Below are 22,467 nucleotides of genomic sequence, written 5' to 3' on the forward strand. Positions count from 1 at the left end.
TTAAGTAAAGAATCTGAATATTTCTTCCAGCACTGGGACGCTTGTGTTATGTTTTTTATTTTTGGCAACATCTAGGATACCCAGTCAGCCCTGTGTGTGTGATTATGACGTCTTTTTCCTCCAGTTTTCTTTTGAAGTTTAAGCTGCTGTAGGAGTTTATTCACCTTTGACCCCTCAAGAACCTATATGGGCGTAGTTCCCCATATGCAAAGAAAAAGAAAAAGAAAAGAAAAACACCCTCTAGTCAGTGCTGGGCAAATACAGTAAGAAGAAAAATAAACAAAGTCTGGCAAGTCTTCTTGAATGTAGCTGTTATAACAAACTTAGCAAGGTTGGCTAACTCTTTGATATTATGTTTTCAAATCTGACAGTGCCTCATCTCATTTAGTATTTTAATTAGTGCTTCTGTCTTAATCAAAGCAAGGACAAACTAATTTAAAAAGATATTCATCACCTTGATCACTTGTCAAATGTATAGCACAAGGTCTTAAACACAATCATGTAAATATCTTCTGTGAAAGACAGATTTATTGTGTACAAATCATCAAATTGGAAAATCAGTGACAAAGAGCTGCAGAATTAATCAATTGGTATAGAAATGTGGTGTCTAGTACCTTATTATAAGATAAAAGAATACTTTATTAATTGTTCACTTTCCAACTGTCTGAATAGTTTCAGTGCTGCAGACGTTGTGATTCACAGGCTAGTCTCTGACATTTTCTCCTCTCCTCACTCCTTTTATCACTTTTCTTCCCCTCACACCCTTTGTCACATCTCCTTCTCACCCTGTCAGGAGAAGAATGAGAAGGGCGAGGTGTTGCCCTCGCAGCTGGAGGCCGCCTTGCTGGCTAAAGACCGCGAAATCCTCCGCCTCCTCGAAAACATCCAGCGGCTGCAGTTCACGCTGCAGGAAGTACAAGAGACCTCGGCCAATCAGATCCTAGAGCTGGAACGCCAGCTAGCCTATAAGACAGAAGCTATCGAGGTGAGCAGCTGCGACATGAGAAGTGACAAAATATGCCGAACACCTCGTCCGTCCTCAGTGGTTCTGATAATTAACAAGACTCTTATTAATATGAGATAACACATACACGCTGGTTCTTTTTCCATTTCAGAGATTAGAAGCTAAACTGCAATCCCAGATGGACTATGAAGAGATTAAAACTGAACTCAGGTGATCATTTTAGTTGAGACTGAATGTGCAAATCATTCATAATAATAATGTGAATTTAAATCCAGAAAATTGACTTTCTCTGCATGTGTGTTTGTATTCGTAGTATCCTAAAGGTCATGAAGCTGGCTTCAGCAAATGGCAGCTCATCCCAGGTATACATGCTCCTGCACCATCTCACCGTTCACACAGCAAAGCAGACCTTTGGCTTCTTCTTAGAGGGATAGTCCAGGTTATTTGAAGTGGGGTTGTATGGTGTTCTTATCTATCGTCAGTGTGTTATTGGTAAATGGAGTTGGCACACCACCAGTTGGTGTAAGAAACTAAGCAACCACTCTGCTGCTGTAGACAGGGTCAGCAGCAAAATGTATTTAAGCCACCTAAAATATCAGTTTATGTGTACACTATATTTAGAATATTTTCACCGCTTTACCTCGCTGTCTGACAACCTTTTAGATAAAGTGGTGAAAATATTCTGATTCTTGTGAACACTTAGATAAATGTAGGGGTTTTTTGCAGGTAGACCTTTTTTAAATGGCCAACTTATGTTTTTCTGCTGACACTGCCTGCAAACTAGTAGCAGGTCAAATACCATCTACTGTAAATAATACACTGACTATGGATAAGTACCTCATACAAACCCACTTCACTCAATCTGAAATGTCCCTTTAATGTTTCCTTGGTATCAGGGAAGAAAAACTACAGCAGTGGCATTGAATGCCTCACTGATTGTCATCCATTATAAGGATATCTACAGCCACTGTAATTGATTTATCCAAAATTAACAGCTTTTGTGTTTGTGTGTTTGTGTGTGTGTTTGTGTGTGTGTTTGTGTGTGTGTTTGTGTGTGTGTTTGTGTGTATAGGATTCTGCCAAGGCTGCAGAGGCTCTTCTGCTGGATAAAGAAGCCTTTCTTCCATCTCACAAATACCTGGTGGATAAGGCCCGAATTTTGCGCAGCATTGGTAAAATAAACATCTCTGGTGCTTCATTTTCCTTCTATAAAACCCAGTTCACCACGAGATTCCTAACGAGAATCAGCGAGTTTTGTCGTCTTCTAAAAACTCCCCATAGTTCGCTGATTGCTTGGTGATTCATTGGTCAGGCTCAATCAATTCTGGAGTCGATGTTTTTCAGACTTAAATCTCTTTGCATAAACTGAGCCTGCAAGATGTAGTCTGGGTCTGCAAGGATGGAAAGCAAGCAAGTTAATTCATGAAATATCTGTTATCAGCTGGACCAGTGGCTCACAACATTTCTCCTCATGCAACCCCTTTTCTATCATTGAGTAAACTGACAAACTAAGTGACATATTTTATGGATATTTCATATTATATTCAACGCACAATAATAGCAGTACAGAACAACTGATGAACTGTACAATTAACTCACTTAACAGTGAACACAATAATTGCAGGAAGTTTTTGTAAAACAAGTGATTTGGATGAATTTTGAGCTGATTATTTTCTGTGAATATTACATCAGAGATGATTTCCTGATATTTAAAAATTTTTTTTACACAGTTCTCTGTCTCTATAATGTATTTTCTTAATTTTTAATCATCATTCATAGTTAATAGGCTTCTTTTTTTTTTTGACAAATTCAGTGTTTTCTTCTCTATTGTTCTATTAGCTCTTTAGTTGTTTAACTGTGGACTTCTTTTAAACAGGACCAGACTGTTTAGCAGAGGGTGAAGGCTCAGAATATGGCTTGTGTTCAGGTCTTCACCATGCCTTTTTCCTAAGTTTATATTTAAAAAAAATAATCTGAGCTATATAAATAACAAAAATGAAATGCTAAGATGTAGGCCTACTGTATTGTTTTGCACACCTTACAAACAAGAAGGCTCTGTGACCCCCCCATGAAGCTTTAACAACCCTGAGTCGGGGTCGGGAGCAAATCCTTATTGGTAGCCAATAACAGACAATAATTGGTTGGTTTGATTACGCTCATACTAAAGCCATGCAGCTCAGTGTGTTATACATGAACTCTGATCACTGATCGTGTGTTTTCTGTCCTCAGATGATGACCAGTCTGAGGACGCAGGCAGGGAGACAGGCAGGCCGCCCGGCTCCCACTCATCTTCCTCTCAGCCGGATGGCCGTGCCTCCCCCAGCCCCGGGCCCCCCACCCTGGATGGCTCCTCCTCCAGCCATGATCTACCACGTCCCTTCTCCGTGTCTCCGTGCTCCGGGGACCGACTGTCGGGAGACCACATCCTTCACAAGCAGCTCCTCTCCCCTCACTTTAAAAAGGAGGGCCTCATGGCTTTTCCCACCGCCCTCTATGCAGCCAAAGTCGCCCTCATGTCGGCCAACCAGGGGTCCGCGGGGACGGGCAGCGTCGACGCAGGCCTGCCCAGCGACCAGTCGGAAAGCGGCAGCTCGACCGCAGGAGACGAGGACCAACTGGACACGGCCGAGATCGCCTTCCAGGTGAAGGAGCAGCTGCTGAAGCATAACATAGGCCAGCGCGTGTTTGGCCACTACGTGCTGGGCCTCTCCCAGGGCTCGGTCAGCGAGATCCTGGCAAGACCCAAACCCTGGAGGAAGCTGACCGTGAAAGGCAAAGAACCTTTCATTAAGATGAAGCAGTTCCTCTCTGACGAGCAGAATATCCTGGCACTCAGGACCATCCAGGTCCGCCAGAGAGGTGAGTGGAAAAGACATGACATGACAGAACATTTTAGAGAAACATGCAGGTTCAGATGGGAATGAATGAAGAACACACTGTAGTGTAGTTGTAGTTCTGGCCGCTTGTGACATCATGATATACAGCTATACAACAGTGACTAACAGGGGAAGTACAGCACAAGAAATCAAGACAGATTTTAAACAAGTCACATCCTTAATCATATTTTCTAAACCATTTCCTTACTTCATTTGGTGATTGCATGCAATGACAGTTAAAGTATGAGCCTGGAAATATTCTGTATTTTTCTTATTGTCAACAAATCCACAAAAAGACCAAAACCAACAATCAGTACATCTAGAGCTGCAACAATTAGTCAATTAATTGATAAGTTTGAAAGAAAATCAGTTGTTGACTATTGTTCCAGCTTCTTAAATGTGAGGATTTGCTGCATTTCTTTGTCATTTCAAATTGTGATTATCAATTTTCAGAAGGGTTTTGATCAATTATTAGAATAAAAGTTAATTGTTGCCCTAAGTTTATCTGACAGTATTGTTTTTGTGACCAAAGCCGGATGTATCTCATTCCTTTGTGCTCTGTCATTGTCAAAAAATCCCATCAATGAACCAGACTGTTGCACTGAGTGACACATGAGCGTGGGCACTGTAGTTTATTTTGAGTCAGCCCCACACATACTGTCCTGCTGCTGGAAATACTCAGTAGGGTAAATATGCATTCATCTCCATCTGAAAATAGTCCCCAGCATTTACACTATTTACTTCTTTTTGAGTAATGTTTGCTACAGTGCCCAGATGTTTAAGGAAATTGCTGAGCCTTTTTAAAAATGAAAGAATATATTTGTGACCCCATTTTTTTTCTTCAGTGGGAATGAATGGACTTGGTTTAGGTCATATCATTGGAAGTGTCTGCATTGTGGAAAGGATTGCTGTAGAGATAGACCGTTTTTTTTAAAGAGTATGAAACGATTTGTTTAACCAGAAGAAGCTCTTTTATTGTGATCACTAAACTAACCAGACTCCCTTTGCAGAGCCGCAGTTTTAAAATTGACATTGTCGTCTTATTTAAACTTAACAGAAGCAAAACAAAACTCACCAAAAACATCTTTGCACATCTTTCCATGTTTATCATCATGGGTTTGGTTGAAATAAAATCTTTATTCACAGCATTTGGAATCGGAAGAGGAGCAAGATGGAGCTCAGACATCAGAGAAGCAGTGAGAAGAAATGGCGTGGATGGCTAGAATATTTGCACATCTGTTTATGTGAATGAAGAATTTATTTCAACCAAACAACCAGAACTGGAGATTATTGAAGATGTAGTTGAGCTTATTTTGTTTCTGTCGAGTTTCAATGAAAACGACAATGATGTTAAAATTACAGTTTTGCCAAGGGAGTCTGGTTAGTTTGACAAGAGCAACAAAACAGCTGTTTCTGATTAAACAAAACATATCTTAGTCTTTAACAAAAAATTCTGTCTCTGCAAAAATCCTTTCCAAAATGTCGTCAAACACTTAAAATAACAATCTGAACCTTTCATTGGCAAAAGCACTTTTATTATACTTAACTTTGATTGTGTGCAGTTGCCCAGCAGCAGCCTCACTCAATACTGGACTAATGTCATTTAGAGTCATTTAGACATAAAAACGTGGGAAAATAGAGTGTTTGAAAAATACCTTAATGACCTTGAAGTAGAGCAGGTTAAAGTTGAACCAGCGAGTATTTTGCATAAACCAGTGCACATTAATGACAAACATTTGTTTTGTCTTTAAAGTAGATGGTTTAGATATACTAGTTTAAACAGGTGGCCAAAGCTACTGAGATAAGAACTAGGTTGTTTAAAAAAGTTCTTGAGAGTGATTAAAAGATTTAGGAATGTATGAAACTCTGATGTGCTGATACACTTTTAGAGCAGATATAATCATGCCGTCTTGTTTTGGTGGCTTAGTTTCTGGACCTGTGGTACGTTTAAACCTTCTAATCTACTTGGACCTCATCCTTGACTTCTTCGCCGCTTCCTCTGCCATGTTTGTAGTGTTACTTTTAAACTTTGTTTTCTCCCTAGATTCACAGCTTTTGAAAGTTGAGCTTCCCGTATACTGCAACCTCAGACAGCACGCGCTCAAAGGCAGCCATTGATCTACCAGTCAAAAGCAAAGCCTTGGAACTGCTCTCTGATCAACCATCCCACTCACCCCCCTCCTCTCTCCCCTCTCTCTATCTCTTTCTGTTACCCTCTGTGGCAGGGAGCATCACTCCGCGCATCCGAACTCCTGAAACTGGGTCAGACGACGCCATTAGGAATATCCTGGAGCAGGCCAAGAAGGAGATCCAGTCCCAGAGGGGAGGTGAGGATGGAGCTGCGAGTCATACGTCATAGTTAAAAGCCTTATTGATTGATTTTTTTCTTTTTATTGACAGTGATGTTTGCTGTTTTTTATTATGAATTTCGATCACAGTTTTATTGCATCTAAATTGGAAAGTGGATTTGAGATGCATCAGCGTGTGGATCTTTGTTGTTTAGGTGATGGCAAGTCGTCTCTGAACAGCTCGTCAGGCAGAAGCAGTAACGGGCCGGGCAGCAGCTCTGATGAAACCATAAAGAGCATCCTGGAACAGGCCAGGAGGGAGATGGAGGCTCAGCAACACGCCCTGATGGAGATGGAGGTGTGCGGGAGGGCCCCAACCGCAAGCTCAGGAGCTCAGGTAGAGCGTCTGGGGCCACCAGAGCGCTCCAGGGGCATGCCTTTACCCATCTCCATCAAACAGGAGGAAGGAGGCTGCGTCACAGTCTGCATGGCCAACTCCATCAGCAGCCCCCAGACCCCCCTCAGCGTCCTCTCCCCGGCCGCCTTCGTGCAGAACATCATCCGCAAAGTCAAATCAGAGATCGGCGAAGCGGGCACCTACTTCGACCAGCACTGGTCTCAGGAGCGCGGCTCGATGGTGCTCGGGAGCGGCGGAGGCAGCTCCCGGCCCTTCAATTCGGTCTCCCCCTCCCTGTCTTCATCCTCCTCCGGGCCCTCCGTCTTGCCCCGGCCCTGGCCCCGTCTGGAGAATGGCGAGGGGCTCCCCAACAGCGAGGAGGCGTCCGCTGCCGAGGATGAGCTGGGGCTGGGCCGGCCGGTGGAGGTGAAAGTGGAGTCAGACACATCGGTAAGTGGAGAGTCTCCCGGCCCCGGGCCAGGAAGGCTCTCCTACTACCCAGCGTACATCCCCCGCGCCCTCAAACCCACCGTGCCACCGCTGACTCCAGAGCAGTATGAGATGTACATGTACCGCGAAGTGGACACCATCGAGCTGACCCGACAGGTGAAGGAGAAGCTGGCAAAGAACGGCATCTGTCAGAGGATCTTTGGTGAAAAGGTCAGATTTTGCTCTTTCTTATTAACTATTAAGATACAGTACAGTGCCATGAAAAAGTATTTGTCCCATTATTTGTCCCAGGATATCAGAAGTTTACACTCTGAGACAGAGCACAATTAAGCCCCACCCACACCAGAGGGGATTCATTGCTCTCCATTATTGTGTGAAGGTGCCTCCCTGTCATTTCCGTCTGCTAGCAAACAACAGAAGAATGTCTAAAAGCTGCTGTGTGGTGACATGCACTACCAACAGAGTGAAGAACCCAGAATTAAGTTTTTATAACTTGCTGAACCAAAAAACTGAACCTTTAAGAAGAGAAAATGGAAGGATGAAAGGAAAAACTGTGGGACCCTGAAACTCACTAATGTTATGCCAAAGTTACAGTTGCTATTTGCTAATTTGTGGACACAAACTGAAGCTTACTGAGCATGAAAGACTGAGTTTGGTAGGTTAAGCAATCATCTTATCTGGTGATAGTTTTAAATATCAAAGCACGGTAAGGAGAAGGGACTCTGAGATTTACAGGCAATATTGAGCTTGTCAGTATAACCTTTCTTCTCTGGCAGACACAGGGTGCTAAAATGATCCTTCGACATACTGAAATCTAATGTTTTTATCAAGCTACAGTCAGCGTTTCAGCCCATGGTTGCATATTGTGGCGCTGATCATTTTCCTCTCTGGTGGGCTTGGTTTTCAGAGTATGATGCACTGAACTCCGTCTCTATACTAGTATAAAAGGAAGACGATACTCAATACCTTTCAATATCACGTCAAAAAGACGAATAAAAGTCCCAAGCACACAAAATAGCCTTTTTTTAAAAAAAAAATTAACAACCTGCACACAGTACTTTCACAGAAAAAGACACTGAACACTGGCTGCTTTTTCTCTGCTGTGAGCCCAATTTCAGGCAGGAAAGTAAAGGCTGAACTAACTGAGACCTTGAATGAGCACTTGTACAATTTTTAGCAGCTTTTATAGCTACTTTTGATACTATAATTATATTTATTTTATTGTTTTAAACATCTGACGTCGATACTTCTGTCAGCCTCAGCCCCTGCCCTGCTGTTTTATGTATTGTATTTGTCATACTGGATGTTTTCAGATCATCAGACCACAAATAAAATTGACTAAGGTAACCAGACTAAACACAAAAAAACATTTCTGTTATTCTGTTAAGGAACAGTGTAATCCAACAATCAAATCGTCCATGTGAAAAAGTAATTGCCCCCTTTAAACGTAATAATAGGCCTCACCACTTTAGCAACAATAACCACAGCGCAGTGCTTCTTCCAATTTGATATTAGTATTTAACTTGGCTGAGGAAGAATTTTAACCATATTTTTTTAAATACAGAAAGACACATTTGAAGTGCGTCAGTCTCTATTGAGTTCACGTTAGGACGTTGTCAAGGCCGCTCCAGAACTTTAATGTTTTCACCCTCAGATCTGCTTTTGTGGTTTGGATCATTGTCCTGTGGCACAGCTCAGCTCACGGACAGATGACTGAACTCCTCTGTTAGAATATTCTGGCACCAAGCAGAGTTCATACTTCTGTTAATAATAACAAGTCCTGAGCCTCCCCACACCAATCCTCACACAGCAACCATCGCGTTTGACTGTATCCCAGCCCTATAGAAAACAGAATCAGCATACGTAAATCTGACATATCAATCATGACAAAATAAGTAAACTAAATATATAGGAAATCAATATTTCCTTCTGTGAGTTTGGACCATGCTTTGACACTCATAAGTAGGGAAGTGTCTCTGTCAACCCTAAAACATAAAATAGACAAAGAAAGCCGTCAGTTTAGCCCTGGCTGGCAGGTGTTTGTTTATTTTACCGCCATCTTCAAACCCCAAACCAGTGTGTTTAATTTGCAATGAGTGCCTTACATAGTTACAGAATATGATATGCCGTGGCACCACATTTAGAACTTTCTGGACAAACTTTCCTGAGGGATCGCAGGGGAGGCACACTAAAGTGCAAAGTTTGGTTGCATCTCACGATTGGAGCTGTATTAACCGGTGCAGTGAGGCGCAGACCGAGAGCAAGCTACAGCAGCTTCTCTTCGTGTGTCCTGGATCTCGGCTGAGAAGAACCGGCCAAAGACAGACTCTGAAAATATGAAAGAATGCTTGCTGGCTGTCCTGGATGAGGTGATAAATGACAGCAAAATTAAAACTAGTGACATCTGCTATAAAACTGTACCCGTCTGACATTTTCTAGGTACAGATATTTTTTTAGAAGAACTAAAAGAAGCAGAAGTAATGTCTATAGCAAACAAAACGGATACCACACTCCATTCATTTGCATTTGTTTAAAATTTGTCATTACCAAAAGGTAAAAAAAAAAGGGTTTTATGTCTGGCCCATCTAAAATTTCTGTTTTTAAGATCTGGCCTAGTTTGTAATTGAATAGCCCTGTTGTATTTGCTTTACACCAGGTATCTGAGAAGTTCCACTTTTTTACTATTCTCTGCGTAGAACATTATCCTAAAAGCCTTCGGGTGCTTTTCTGAATGAATGAATGAATGAAAAGAGAGCAGTGGTTTCCTCGTTGCTGCTCTCCCCTGAGTCCTGGTTTTCCGTGTCTTTCTCATTGTGGGGTCGTCAACACTGTTCTTAGCTGGCCTGCATTTCTTTGGACGTCCTGCTGTGATCTTTTGTGACCTCCTGAATGAGTTACCTCTGTACCACTATACCACTGTATACTCCATGTGTTAGCTCTCTGTGTGGTTTGGTGGCTTTGTAAGCATTTCCAGATAGACTCCAACCACTCATCTCTTCTTAAATTTCCTTTGTGGCACAATGCGCTTGTAGGAATTTAGTGATGTCAGTCTGTGTTCCATCATCTGAATGTAATTATCAGTCAAATCTGGCTGAGTAACAAAACTCAAATACTTTTAAGAAAGGCTGATATCAGTGTTAAGTAAGTTTGTTAAAACAGCTACAACGACTTTTCATATTGTGTTGATTTTGGAGGCCCCTGTGGACAATCACAATCGAGATTACACCACCATAAACACACAGTATAACGTAAAAAAAAATAGAATTATCTGAATAAAAATCTCCTTTTGCGTCTTTTTAACTGGCTAACGTACAACTCAATTTACGTTTGCCTGAGAAAATGTAAACGCAGCTCCTCTGGTCTGCAAGCCGTAAATTATTTCATATGCTTTCAAGGACAATCCAAGCTGGTAGACATTAAGAACAACTATATAGAAATATACAATTTTCTCGCTGATGGTCTCATTTGCTTATTTAGGGCCTATAGAGGCATGAATATTAAAATGAGACTGTTTCACAGCCAGTTAAAAACTCCTTGTAGTATGTTCAAATTAATAAAAAACTAATAATAATAAACTATAATAATCCCGAGGTCAAATGTGACATTTTATCTAAAAATTTCAGAAACATTCAATGTGACAAATAGAAAATTCAAGACAATGGTGGAGAAAATCAGGAGGAAACACTGTTTTTATTTGCTTTTTTTTCCTGAAATGAGCCACTGTATGTTCGATGTCTGTTTTGTCAGTTCAGCCGCAGAAAATCTGCCTTTATTTCCAGAAAATCCCTCAGGGCGTTTTCTTCTTTCACCATTCCGAGGCATCATTTGTCACAATTCATCCTCTGCGGAGCAGACAACACATTTAGGTTTCATGATGCAGATTTTTACATTGATGATATTAAGATTTTAAGTCTTGATTCTCCAGCTCAGGCTTTTCTGTGAGAGGTAATCATATTCATATATACTTCACTGTCATTTGATTGTTGTAAAATATTCTTAAACAGAGCACTGCAGTTTTATATAAATCATTTTTTCTGGCACATTCAGGATTTTATACATAATTCGAAAAGAAGACAAAAAAGGAAAATAAAGCATTACTTTAAAAAAAGTTGATTTCTTTTGGATTAATTCATGATTAAAGTTACAAATCACACTCAATAAAAAATGATCAGTACTCAGCTTCACTGTGGAGTTTTTCATCTCCATGCAATGTGCTGTTGAATGACAGTATTGAAAGAGACTCAACATAAACTTTTATGATGTATTGCTTCCCTCTAGTGGTTGTTTGGTGAAAGTGTCTCACTGAGGCCATATGTAAAGAGCTGACAGATTGTCACTCTTTTTTTTCTTTCTTGACAATACCTTCTTGGAGAAAATACACCAGTATGTACACAAATAGAATAGTAGTACACAAGGAATTTTTCAGTTTTACAGTGTTTCTTCCAGAACACAGAACACAGTTAATCCCTCCTCTTACACCCAATCCTGAAGGCCCCTTCAACAAGGATGGTAGTAAAGATAACAAAGATGAAAACAATTATAATAAATTATAATAAAATAAAAAAATGAGAAATGGTTTTTCCTTTGTAATAATAAATCGGAAAATCAATGATCATTTATACATTTGTATTGTAACATTATGTTGTATTATTACATATAATTGGTGTAGAAACAATATATCATGCTGTGCTGTATGTCACAGGTGCTGGGGCTTTCTCAGGGCAGCGTGAGCGACATGCTGTCTCGGCCCAAACCCTGGAGCAAGCTAACCCAGAAAGGCAGGGAGCCCTTCATCCGTATGCAGCTGTGGTTACTGGACCAGCTTGGCCAGAGCCTCAGCCAGCCCCCGAACCAGGGCCACGCTCAGGGTGAGACTGCACTTCACACACAATCAACAGTCTGACAAGCAAGAATCACACATGAGATATTTCAGTGCCTTCATAATACACCTAAAAATGCAAAATTTAGAAAAGAGGCTAATTTACATACAGAAGAATTGTGCTACAGGTTTATTGTCTTTTTGTGACGCCTCCCACCTCCAGAAAAAAGCCCAGTGACGGCCCAGTCATCGCCCTCCCCTCCTCCTAGTCCAGCGGAGAGCCACCCGAGTCCACTGGTTGAGCCTGTCAGCCTCTCCCTGGAGAGCAGCAAGGAGAACCAGCAGCCTGAGGGCCTGGGGTTGCCCCCACACTCAGAGGGAGGCAAATCCACTCCCAGCCTCATGGCCCTGCATCAGCCCACAACCCCGCTCGGCATCCAAGAGCTGGTGGCCATGTCTCCGGAGCTGGACACCTATGCCATCACCAAGAAGGTCAAAGAGGTGCTAACAGACAACAACCTAGGTGGGTCAAAGTGCATACTGTGGGGTTAAAGGGATATTTCAGATTTTTAAATGGAAAAAAGTTAGGTACTAATTCACAGTCAGTGTGTTGTTTACAGTAGATGGCAGTAGGCGGTGTAGGAAGCTAAGCAGTGTACTGCTGCGAACAGGGTCGGCAGCAAAAGGTATTTTAACCATCTAAAAATATCAGTTTAAGTGTACACTATATTTATAATATTATCACCGCTTTACTTTGCCATCAGACAGCCTTTCCAACAGAAAACAGCTGTTATATAAGGCAAATAATGCTCTCTCTGAACCAACCAAACTCCATGGGTGAAATCAGTCATTTTACCTCATATAATATGGGAGTTGCTGGTCTACCAATGCCTTGATCTTTTTGTTTTTTTGGGTTTTTTTTGCATTATTGTGTGACTTCAGTGAATCCAAACTATACTTTTAAAACGCCAGAGTCACACAGTATCACAAACAAACTAGCAGATTGAGGCAGCAGTAGACCAGCAACTCCTGACTTATTAAAATTACTGATTTGGCCTATAGAGTCTGGTTGGTTTGGAAACTGCTTATATAATGGTAGTGTCCTGTCAGAAAAAGCTGTCCAACAGCAAAGTAAAGTGGTGAAAATGTTCTAAATATAGCATACACTTGAACTGATGTTTATATTTTTAGGTAGACATTTTTTAAGTAGCTAGAATACCTTTTGCTGATGACCCTGTTCACACTGACTAGGGTTGAAGACCTCATACGACCTGACTACAAAACTACAAACTATCTCTTTAAGCTAATTAATTGACTCAACTTTGTATGTTTGTTTCGCACAGGCCAGCGTCTTTTTGGGGAGACCATCCTGGGTCTGACTCAAGGCTCGGTGTCTGACCTGCTCTCCAGGCCCAAACCGTGGCACAAACTCAGTCTGAAAGGCAGGGAGCCGTTTGTCCGCATGCAGCTGTGGCTTAATGATCCTCACAATGTAGAGAAGCTGAGGACCATGAAGAAGATGGAGAAGAAAGGTGGGAACCCAGAATATTTACTGTAATATCTTTCAGTACAAGTGTGAGAATTTGTTAAACTTACACTGGATATCGCTGCCTTCCCTCCAGCCTATCTGAAGAGGCGATACGGGCTGCTGAGCACCGGCTCAGACAGTGACTCACCCAGCACCCGTTCTGAGTGCGTGAGTCCGGCCTTGGCCTCGTTGGACCTGTGCCCTTACAGCCAGGTGAAGAAGCCCCGGGTGGTGCTGGGAGCCGAGGAGAAAGAAGCCCTGAGGAAGGCCTACCTCCTGGAGCCCTACCCCTCTCAGAACACCATCGAGATCCTGGCCTCCCAGCTCAAACTCAAAACCAACACCGTCATCAACTGGTTCCACAACTACAGGCCAGTGACCTTTGCAAACTGTGCTAAAGTCTGCTTCTGTTTTTCTCATTACCACTCTGCATTTACTTTGAGGGGATAGTTTGGATTAATTAAGGGATGTTGTGTGAGGTATATACCAATATTCAGTGTATTACTTACAGTCGATGCTGACTGGCACGGCGCCAGTTTGGAGAAACAGAGATTAGTACCAGCATGGAAGCTAAGCAATGTCCAGCTGTGAACAGGGTCAGCAGCAACACATATTTAAGCCACTTTTAAAAAATCAATATCAGTTTATGTGTACAGTATATCTAAAACATTTCACTGCTTCACTGTGGCGCCAGACAGACTTTTTCCTGATGAGCCAGATGTTGCTCTCTCTCACTCAACCAGACTCCTTCAATAAAATCAGTTATTGTACCTTGCAGAATGTTGGAGTTGCTGCTTTACCACTGCTTTGATTGGTTATTTTGTTACTTTGGTGAATCCACACTAACCTTTTAAAACATGGAAATTGTATAGTACCATTCAGGCAACCAATCGAGGCAGTGGTAGACCAGAAAGTCCTGTGTTCTGCGTGGTAAAATGACTGATTTTGCCAGTGGAGTTTGGTTGAGCCATATTTGGCTTATATAATGGCAGTTTCCTATCAGAAAAGGCTGTCTAACACCAAGGTAAAACAACGAAAATATTGAAAATTTCGCTTACACTCAAATCAGACCTTAACCCTGTCCACAGCAATACATTGCTTTGCTTCTGTGCTGGTACCCCTCTCTGCTTCTCCAAACTGGAGGTGTGCCGACCACCACCCACTGCAGTTAATACACTAACTATGAATAAGTACCTCATACAACCTCACTTCAAATAATCTGAACTATCCCTTTAATCTCCATCAGACTATTTGAAATGTAAATCTAGTGTTTGCCCTCATGTGATTATCTAACAGCAGTGTTTGTGTGCAGGTCCAGGATGCGGCGGGAGGTACTGATGGAGGGTCTGCCAGACAATGACACAGATGCTGAGCACCACAGCTACTCCCCCTCAGCGACGCGGAGCCCCCACTCTGATGGAGAGGAGAGGAGGCTGCAGCAGCCCTCAGGACACATCCACTCCAGCCTCCCTCTCAGCGCCAACACAGCACTGCCTCATGTCAAACAAGAGGCAATAGACAGGGAAGACGAGGGGGAGGAGGAGGGGAGGGAGGGCTCCACGAAACAGTCGAGAGCTCAGTGTTTTTCCACAGCAATACAGTTCCCGCTGTTGAAAAGCGAACACGAGGACTCCATCGCCGGCTGCCGCGAGCCTCACTCGGCCGGCCAGAGCCTGAGGCAGGAGGAGGGGATGAGCAGCCCGGTTCAGGGGCTCTACCACGTCGCGGTCTCCATAGACGGCCCCCAGAGGACCAACCAGTCCAGGCACGAGGGCGAAGACTCCGGAAAGTCACCTGTCGACCCGGTCAGCTTCAAGGCCTCGTCAGAGCCCTGCCGCAGCAGCCTGGAGGTCTCCCTCAACTCCCCCTCCGCCGCGTCCTCGCCCGGCCTCATGATGTCAGTCTCCCCCGTCCCGTCCTCCTCCGCTCCCATATCGCCCTCGCTGCCAAACCCGCCCTCGACGAGCACCAATCACAGCCTGGACCCTAACCCGCTCCCGCCCTTCCAAAGCCCCAAACTCAACAGAAGCACTCAGAGACGCAATGAGAAAATGGCCAACCTCAATAACATCATCCACAGGCTAGAGAGAGCAGCCAATCGAGAGGAGACACTGGAATGGGAGTTTTAGGTCCCCTGTTACTTGTATTTAGTCCTGATGACCCTCGCGGCACACAGGGGAGTCTCAAATAGAAGCTTCCTGAAGACTTGGAACGGAGCCTGGCTCCTGAAGGCCTGTCCTCTCAGACTGATAACTCAACGGAAACAGGAACGCAGAGCTAAACATACGGCAGAACGCCCTACAAGAACTTAAAGAGTTGAAAAAAAATTTATAATTGTGTATTTGTTTTTCCTTTTTTGTTTTTTTTTTTGATAATGCATACTACTTTTAAATATATGTGACAGCACTAGCTGTTGTTTTACCTATTGGACTTGACATGAAGACTTTTGCAGCTATGGTGTCATAAAATGTACACTGAAGTTCTGTAGATTGCCACTGGGTGAGATTAAAAAAAGACCCCTGTCTTAAGCCATTAAAAGCACTATAACTATTTGAAAAGAGACATTGACCAAATTTGCTACTTTTTGAATAGCAATTTTTCAGATTTTGTCTGTAAGACTGGACAGTTTAAGTCAAGTAACATGAAATCCTATTACTGACTGAGGGATAGTCCTTTAAGACTCTAAATATTCAACATCTTGTATGTACTTAGTTTCTTGGTGATATGTTTTGAACTATTTGTAACTCACACGTATAAAATGTGGTTGTACATGTTGTAGAATTGTCTGCAATAGCCTTCTCTAAACCTGATGTAGCATGGTACTCACCTGACCCTGTTATCCTCTGTAGTTAGTCACCTGTGATTATACTTGAGCGAAAACACGAGAAAAAAAAAAGTTGAAAACCCTGCAAAAAATAAGAAAAAAGGAAACGTTAAATCTAACGAGTAGAGTACTTTTAGTGTTTTTGTTTTCTTTTTTTCTTTGAATAATCCTTGAGGTTTACAGTTTAGGGCCCTTGTGCTTTTGGTAGTAAGTGAAACATTCACTGCACATGAGCACAGTTTACATGATTTCTTTCAGACTTACCTCTCTGACCCTCTAAGGCACTGGTTCTCAGACTGTAACAGGCCAAGACACAGGACACCTGGTTTACCTCAGATTATGTTGATGCACATCATGCTATGACCATGCGTCTCATTCTTATACATGAACATGACCCACACTTTTTTGAGTCAGTGGAGGGGGAAGTACTCTGTATCATGCCTCAGACGTGCAGAGATCAAGTTTTAATGAGCAAAATCTGTCTTTGACAAAGAATATGCTGCTGTTTGAGGAGATGGGAAGTTAATAATTCCTTTCTACGTGTCTATTATGATCCTCCTCAAAGGTCACACCTAACTTGGTGCACTTTCTCAAAATTGGTCATTTACTGCAGTGGTTCTCAACCTGGGAGTCGGGACCTCCGAGGGGGTCGCGGGACCGTTTACAGGGGTCACCAGATGGTTGTGGAAAATAAGATAACATATTGTGGCAAGCAGCATGGAATGAGAACAGTTCACAGCTACATCAGCCCCTTAAAGACATTCAACACAACAATCAAAAATACATATTATTTTCTCTGGCCTGTAGCGTTATTTATCGATCTAGATTACTTTGGTGTGAGTTGCAGGGTTTTGGAGATATTGACCATAGAGACGTCTGCCCTCTCTCACCACAAAAGCACCACAAAATACAACTGGAAAAACTCAACAGGAATGTCTCTTTACAAAAATCATGACCCAGTTACTCAAGATAATCCACACACCTTGTTGTGAGCAGTTTCATGTAGGAACTGCTTTCTCTCTAGTAGAAAGACAGTAGTTCTGTGGTCTGTGGATTATTTTGAGTAAGCGCCACAAGACGAGTGCCATCTAGTTCCATTACATTTGAGAGAAAGCCGGCATCTCTATGGCTAATATATCCAAAAAAAGGGCTTTTCACAACAAAACAATCAAGATGGATAAATAACACTACAGGTTAAGAGGAAAAATGCGTATTTTTGATTTTGGGGTGAACTGTCCCTTTAAAAAAGAAGCTTAAGCAAACTGTAAACCAGCAACAAAAATCACAGTTACCAATATAAACCACCATGCTCTGAACAGACACAAACACGAACAACAACAATTAGCATCTTGTGTCATAAAATAACTAACTTAAACTACACAGAAAGCATGATGGGAAATGAGGGCTGTATTTTAGACCGAGGGAATGTTTTTTACATGACATCACCTGTAACAGTGATATAATGTGCGTTTGGTACTGAACTGTCTCGGGCAGATGCGTGGTGGGGGGTCGTGAACCCCCAACCCGATTTTTCTAGGGGGTCGCGGCTCCAAAAGGTTGAGAACGACTTATTTACTGTAGCTAGAGTAATGTGTACTTGATCAAACACCTCAACCTCTGAGCACTCAGCTGATGTTTAGCCATGGTCGCCGTGAGCAACGCTGCGGTGATGTGAATTGATCTCCCTCGGGGCTAAAGCTCACAGAGCATGATACAGTGTGACCTCTCATCAACATGAAAGCATCCGATCTGTAAGTACACTATATTCAAGGACACAAAAAGGTTACAGGTATCCCCTCATATTATCTTTGACCACTTGTGTATTGTGTCTGTAGAAGTTTCTTTGTCATGCTTGCAAGATGTTCTTTATGTATTTTGCCTCTATTTTATACTCAGAACAGTTAACTAGATATTCAATACCTCGTGTATGAACTACTTACAGCACTTAGATTTTGATAATTGTGAGGACTCAAGAAAAATTTCAAATATCAACATTATCCTAACTTAGTGTCCACAAGTCTTTGCCTTTACTGTATCGTCGAAGTTGGTAGTAAACACTTGCACATGTCTACATAGTTCAGAGGACTTGGATTGTATTATGTAGAGATATATATTACACAATTACTAAAAAAAATAATATCTTACATTCTTGGAACAAAATGTGCTGATTATATTGAAATAGAGTGTACAGATTTAATAAACCAAACCCATTCAAGCCAGTTCTGGTCTGGCAAGCTTGCCCACGTTTTAGACCTTCTCTCAGGGTAGTCTTGCTTTTTAAAGCTTTACTGAAACAGTTGCTCTCATCGGTGGTGGTGACTATGATAAACATTATGTGGCGTAGAGAATGACTCTGTTATATATTAAAATGGACCCGTGGAAGTTGTGTGTATATGGGGAAATGCAACTTTCACAGAAAGCGGCGGTTTGTTGGAGAGCTGTTTTGTAATTCATTACACAGATGTGTCAAAGTACAGTGCAGATTGGAACTACCAGGATGAAGCTAATGGGTTGCATTTTTTGAGATCAGTAGACTTTGCTCTCTGAAATACTGTTTTTTTTTTTTGTTTGTTTGTTTTTGTTTTCTCTTGGAGCCACAGAAGATTTCTCTCTGGTTTTCGTACCACCATTTTTTGTGCATAATATACTGTATGAGTAGAAGTGGCATTTCTTATGTGGAAATTTCATTGTCTTTCATGGTAACATGGACATATGACTGAAAAAGAAATGTATTTACCCAGACCATTATCTCTTCATGTAAAGCCCATCTCATTGTTTTGCATGCGAATCCATTCTAGTCACATGACAAGGGATAGACTGTGTTTTTGTGTTGTTGGTCTTGCACAGGGACATTGAATCAGCACTTAAAAGTCTTTTTACATTGGTGAAGTCCATGCATGGTGCAGCTGATAAATTTGGCTCTCACAAAGTCATCATGAATCCAGTCAAATCAAAACCCAGTAACGACCTAGTTAACATGACCTCCAGGTAAATATTTAAATCAAGATTATTTTGTGCCATATCATATGCCTCATGCATTATCCTCACAGGAGTAATGCCTTGCGGTAAAGTGTGTTTTAAGAGGGGTGTAGTGGTTTTGTAACCCAGTTCAGAAAAAAGCTAAGCTTTAGAGCCCTACACATGAGATGGTTTTATTTTAGAATTGACATTTGTCACTAAATAATGAGGTAATTGGTCAGCAAAATTTGAATGGTTTTGCTCAAAGTTGTCGATATAGAAACAATATTTACAACTCTGACACTGAGGGTTTGTCACAAAGAAAATTTATCATTTGAAAGTCAGCTGTGAGCCAATAAAGAGAAGTGTCCTGCAGGCTTAAATTACTGTCTAAATGCCTCACACGTCAGGCTATTAAATGTTAAAGAATGGACAAAGGTATACCAAGCGTCTTGGAATTGAATTTGCATATGTAAGCCATCATTCAATACATAATTGTTTAAGATCTTGCTGTGTTGTGTTTTTATTTCTTTATGCTGAGGAATGAACTCCCACAGTACAGGTATATGCCTGCAAATGAATGCAGACAAAGTCATAAACATACATATATTAAAAAACAAACAAACTATAAAATCTCAGTCATTCACTGTAATGTATTTTGTATGAATCTACATGTTAAGTATTTGGAGCATTTAGTCCTTTTCCATATTGTTTGCTTCGTAGACCTTTTTCACTGTGACAGAGATGAGCACAAATGTATCAAAAAATATGCTGTTAAAAATTACAAATACTTGCTCCTCAAATGTATCAAAATAAAACACAAAATACTTTTATGGGAAAATGTATTTAATTAAATTTGACAATACAAAAATAAATTTTATACAAACTGATATCACATTGAATGACACCTGATCGTAAAGGACCAAGTAGTTTTAAAGATTCAAAACTTAACTAAAAAATAATATGTGAAAAAATTACATATTCGATGTTCTGGCCTGTATTGATCTTGTCTTTAATAAAACTACACATTAAATAATGCATTTTAAGTATTTAAAATACACTTAAATATTTTTTTTGGCTAATTACATTTTTCCCCCAGCAAAATACAAATGACAAAATACTCCAAAGTATTTAAATCTAGTTTTTAAAAATACATTTAATTGAAATACTATCCATCTCTGACAGCAGCCATTTTGATATGAACACAGGTGTAACCTAATATGCTAATTAAGGCCCCGGTCCATTTAGTGTAGCAGAGACTTTCCAGAGAGCCAACATGTACAACAGCAGCACACTGACTCTGTTTGACCTGAATGTAACTGAACTTTAATTAGTATCATTAACAACACACGTCTTTACCCTACTATTTCATGTCAGAATGACTGTTGTGAAAAAGGACCATTAGCAGTCTTTCGATGCTCCAAACGCATCCTCATTCTGGTTGAATTAAGAATCATTATTGTACATTATAGTCAATTATTCTAGCAGTCCTGTGTTTACATGAGCGTACCGCATGGTGTATCTGAGCCCCTCCCCCTACCAGAGCATCGCCCTAACGCCATGACGTAACGTGCTCACGTAGGTTGTTGGGCTGGAGAATTCGCGACGATGGCGACGACGGCTCGGTGCTGGAGAGGGACGCAGTGAAGCTGGCCTCGGCTCGGATATGACTAATGTTTATTTGATCGAGGTGCGTTTGCTGCTCAGTAATTGCACGGGCTTCGGATGAATCTTCGGCTCCCAACTTCTCATCACTCCTTTCTCTGGTGAGTCCGCCGGTTGTGGTCGTTCCTCGGTGTGTTTTGACAGAGGCCTCCGTTTTGGGTTCCGCCCTCCATCTCATAACAACAAAAACAGTTGCAGAGAGCTGCGCTAGCTCTACCAGCTAATGTTAGCTAGCCAGCTTACTGGCTGTTCTATGCCACAATTAGTAATGGCAAACACCGAGTACTATGAGACTGCAACAAAACAGCACACTGCTAACTAGCAAATGTTAATGTCGGTTGCTTTTAATCCAAATATCTACTTTGGGCTATGCGTTTGTTTGCTAACATTACTTTGCGGACGTGTTATTCTTGATTTACTATTGACGTTAGCTAACCTAGCTTCAGCTTTAGCTTAACGTTAACCAAAGAGAAGAAGCTCGGCAGTAGTGATATCGCTAGCTAGCTAACCTAGTTAGTTTTGTCTGTTGACATGGTTAGTTATCTATGAGACGAACCTGTTAACACAACTGTCGTCAGCTGCTGACTTTTGCCTGGTAAATGGGCTCTCCATAGCTGTTACGTTGCATGGCACTTGGCTTGCTAGCACTTATTAAAATTAAGTGTTTGGTATAGTTTATGGTTGACTGTAGGTTATTTTTAATTGCTAACGTTACCTTTATTACCTCAAGCTAGCGAACGCTAGCTAACTTGAAATACTGTTAACGTTTTAGCTAATGTTAACTCGCGTTTGTTAACATTTTGATTGGTAAGCAACTTATGTTAACTTTAAGATAGCGGAATCTATTTTTCCCACACACAAAGTAAGCCGACATATAGGTTTTTTTGCGAGTTAATCCTTTTTAGTGCCACTGTTAAGTCCATTATTACTACCTGACCGTCAACCCAAGTTAGTCAAACTAATTTAGCAATTCATTGCCATAATCTGTATTTCTTTTGATTATATCGGTTAGAAGATTGAGGCTATTTGCTTGATAATATTGCAGCCTATGGTGCATGTTGGCCTGTCACGGGATAGGAGTAACGTTAAGGCTCTAAGGGGCTTAGCCTTCCCTGTGTGACTCTGAACTCAGAACCAGACTGAGCCGTAGCCACGGGTCATGAGCCCGCTGCGGTAAACAGAGCCCTGTGTGTGTGGCAGGCAGCAGATATGCTTTATCAGGTAGCAGCAGCAGCAGCAAAAGCTGGACTCCTCGGTCAGTGAGACCTGTAATGACCTCCCTTGGCCCCTTCACTTAAAGGGATAGTTCATCAAAAAATGAAAATTTAGTCGTTATCTACTTACCCTCATGCCGATTTAAGGTTGGGTTTATTTTTTTTAGTCCACAAGACACTGCTGGAGTTTCACAGGAAAACAGTGTTGCTGAATCTCCCAAACTATGCAAGTTCATGGTGAAACAAAAACAAACACAAAAACAAACACACAAATATAAAATGCCTCTATACTGCTGGTCTTCATCTAAAGCCCTGACATGCCAATTTGACTTGAAATATGTAATTTACACCATGTTTTATTGTAAATCTTCACTGTAGATCCTTAGCTTGGAGCCGTGTTCACGTGAGCATGCACACCGCCTGAACTGGATGTGTGTAATGTGTTGGTGTGCTGCAGCAAGTGAACGCTATGGAGGGATTTGTT

General features: G+C 41.5%; 2 protein-coding genes across 5 annotated transcripts in view; both read left to right on the forward strand.

Annotated features, from left to right (window-relative positions):
* Nucleotides 1-16,547, forward strand: part of cux2b (cut-like homeobox 2b) — a 119,143-nt gene extending 102,596 nt beyond the window's left edge. Inside the window, exons 11-22 of the mRNA XM_084729161.1 lie at nt 794-985; nt 1,116-1,174; nt 1,278-1,326; nt 2,037-2,136; nt 3,194-3,823; nt 6,066-6,167; nt 6,344-7,185; nt 11,678-11,843; nt 12,018-12,317; nt 13,138-13,326; nt 13,417-13,693; nt 14,635-16,547. Coding sequence (XP_084585287.1) covers nt 794-985; nt 1,116-1,174; nt 1,278-1,326; nt 2,037-2,136; nt 3,194-3,823; nt 6,066-6,167; nt 6,344-7,185; nt 11,678-11,843; nt 12,018-12,317; nt 13,138-13,326; nt 13,417-13,693; nt 14,635-15,451 — 3,723 coding nt within the window. The 3' untranslated portion in view covers nt 15,452-16,547. The remainder of the gene's footprint in view (nt 1-793; nt 986-1,115; nt 1,175-1,277; nt 1,327-2,036; nt 2,137-3,193; nt 3,824-6,065; nt 6,168-6,343; nt 7,186-11,677; nt 11,844-12,017; nt 12,318-13,137; nt 13,327-13,416; nt 13,694-14,634) is intronic.
* A 4,111-nt stretch (nt 16,548-20,658) lies between these two features.
* Nucleotides 20,659-22,467, forward strand: part of mtmr3 (myotubularin related protein 3) — a 31,856-nt gene continuing 30,047 nt past the window's right edge. For 3 of the 4 annotated variants that reach the window (XM_084729163.1, XM_084729165.1, XM_084729164.1), the window contains exon 1: nt 20,660-20,870. The gene's annotated coding sequence lies outside the window, so the exon portion shown is untranslated. Of the gene's footprint in view, nt 20,871-22,467 lie in introns of all 4 variants that reach the window. The other variant, XM_084729162.1, reaches the window with a different exon arrangement.

The sequence above is a fragment of the Lutjanus erythropterus genome, chromosome 10 (genome assembly GCF_056507025.1).
Source record: "Lutjanus erythropterus isolate fLutEry1 chromosome 10, fLutEry1.hap2, whole genome shotgun sequence".
Taxonomy (NCBI): domain Eukaryota; kingdom Metazoa; phylum Chordata; class Actinopteri; order Lutjaniformes; family Lutjanidae; genus Lutjanus; species Lutjanus erythropterus.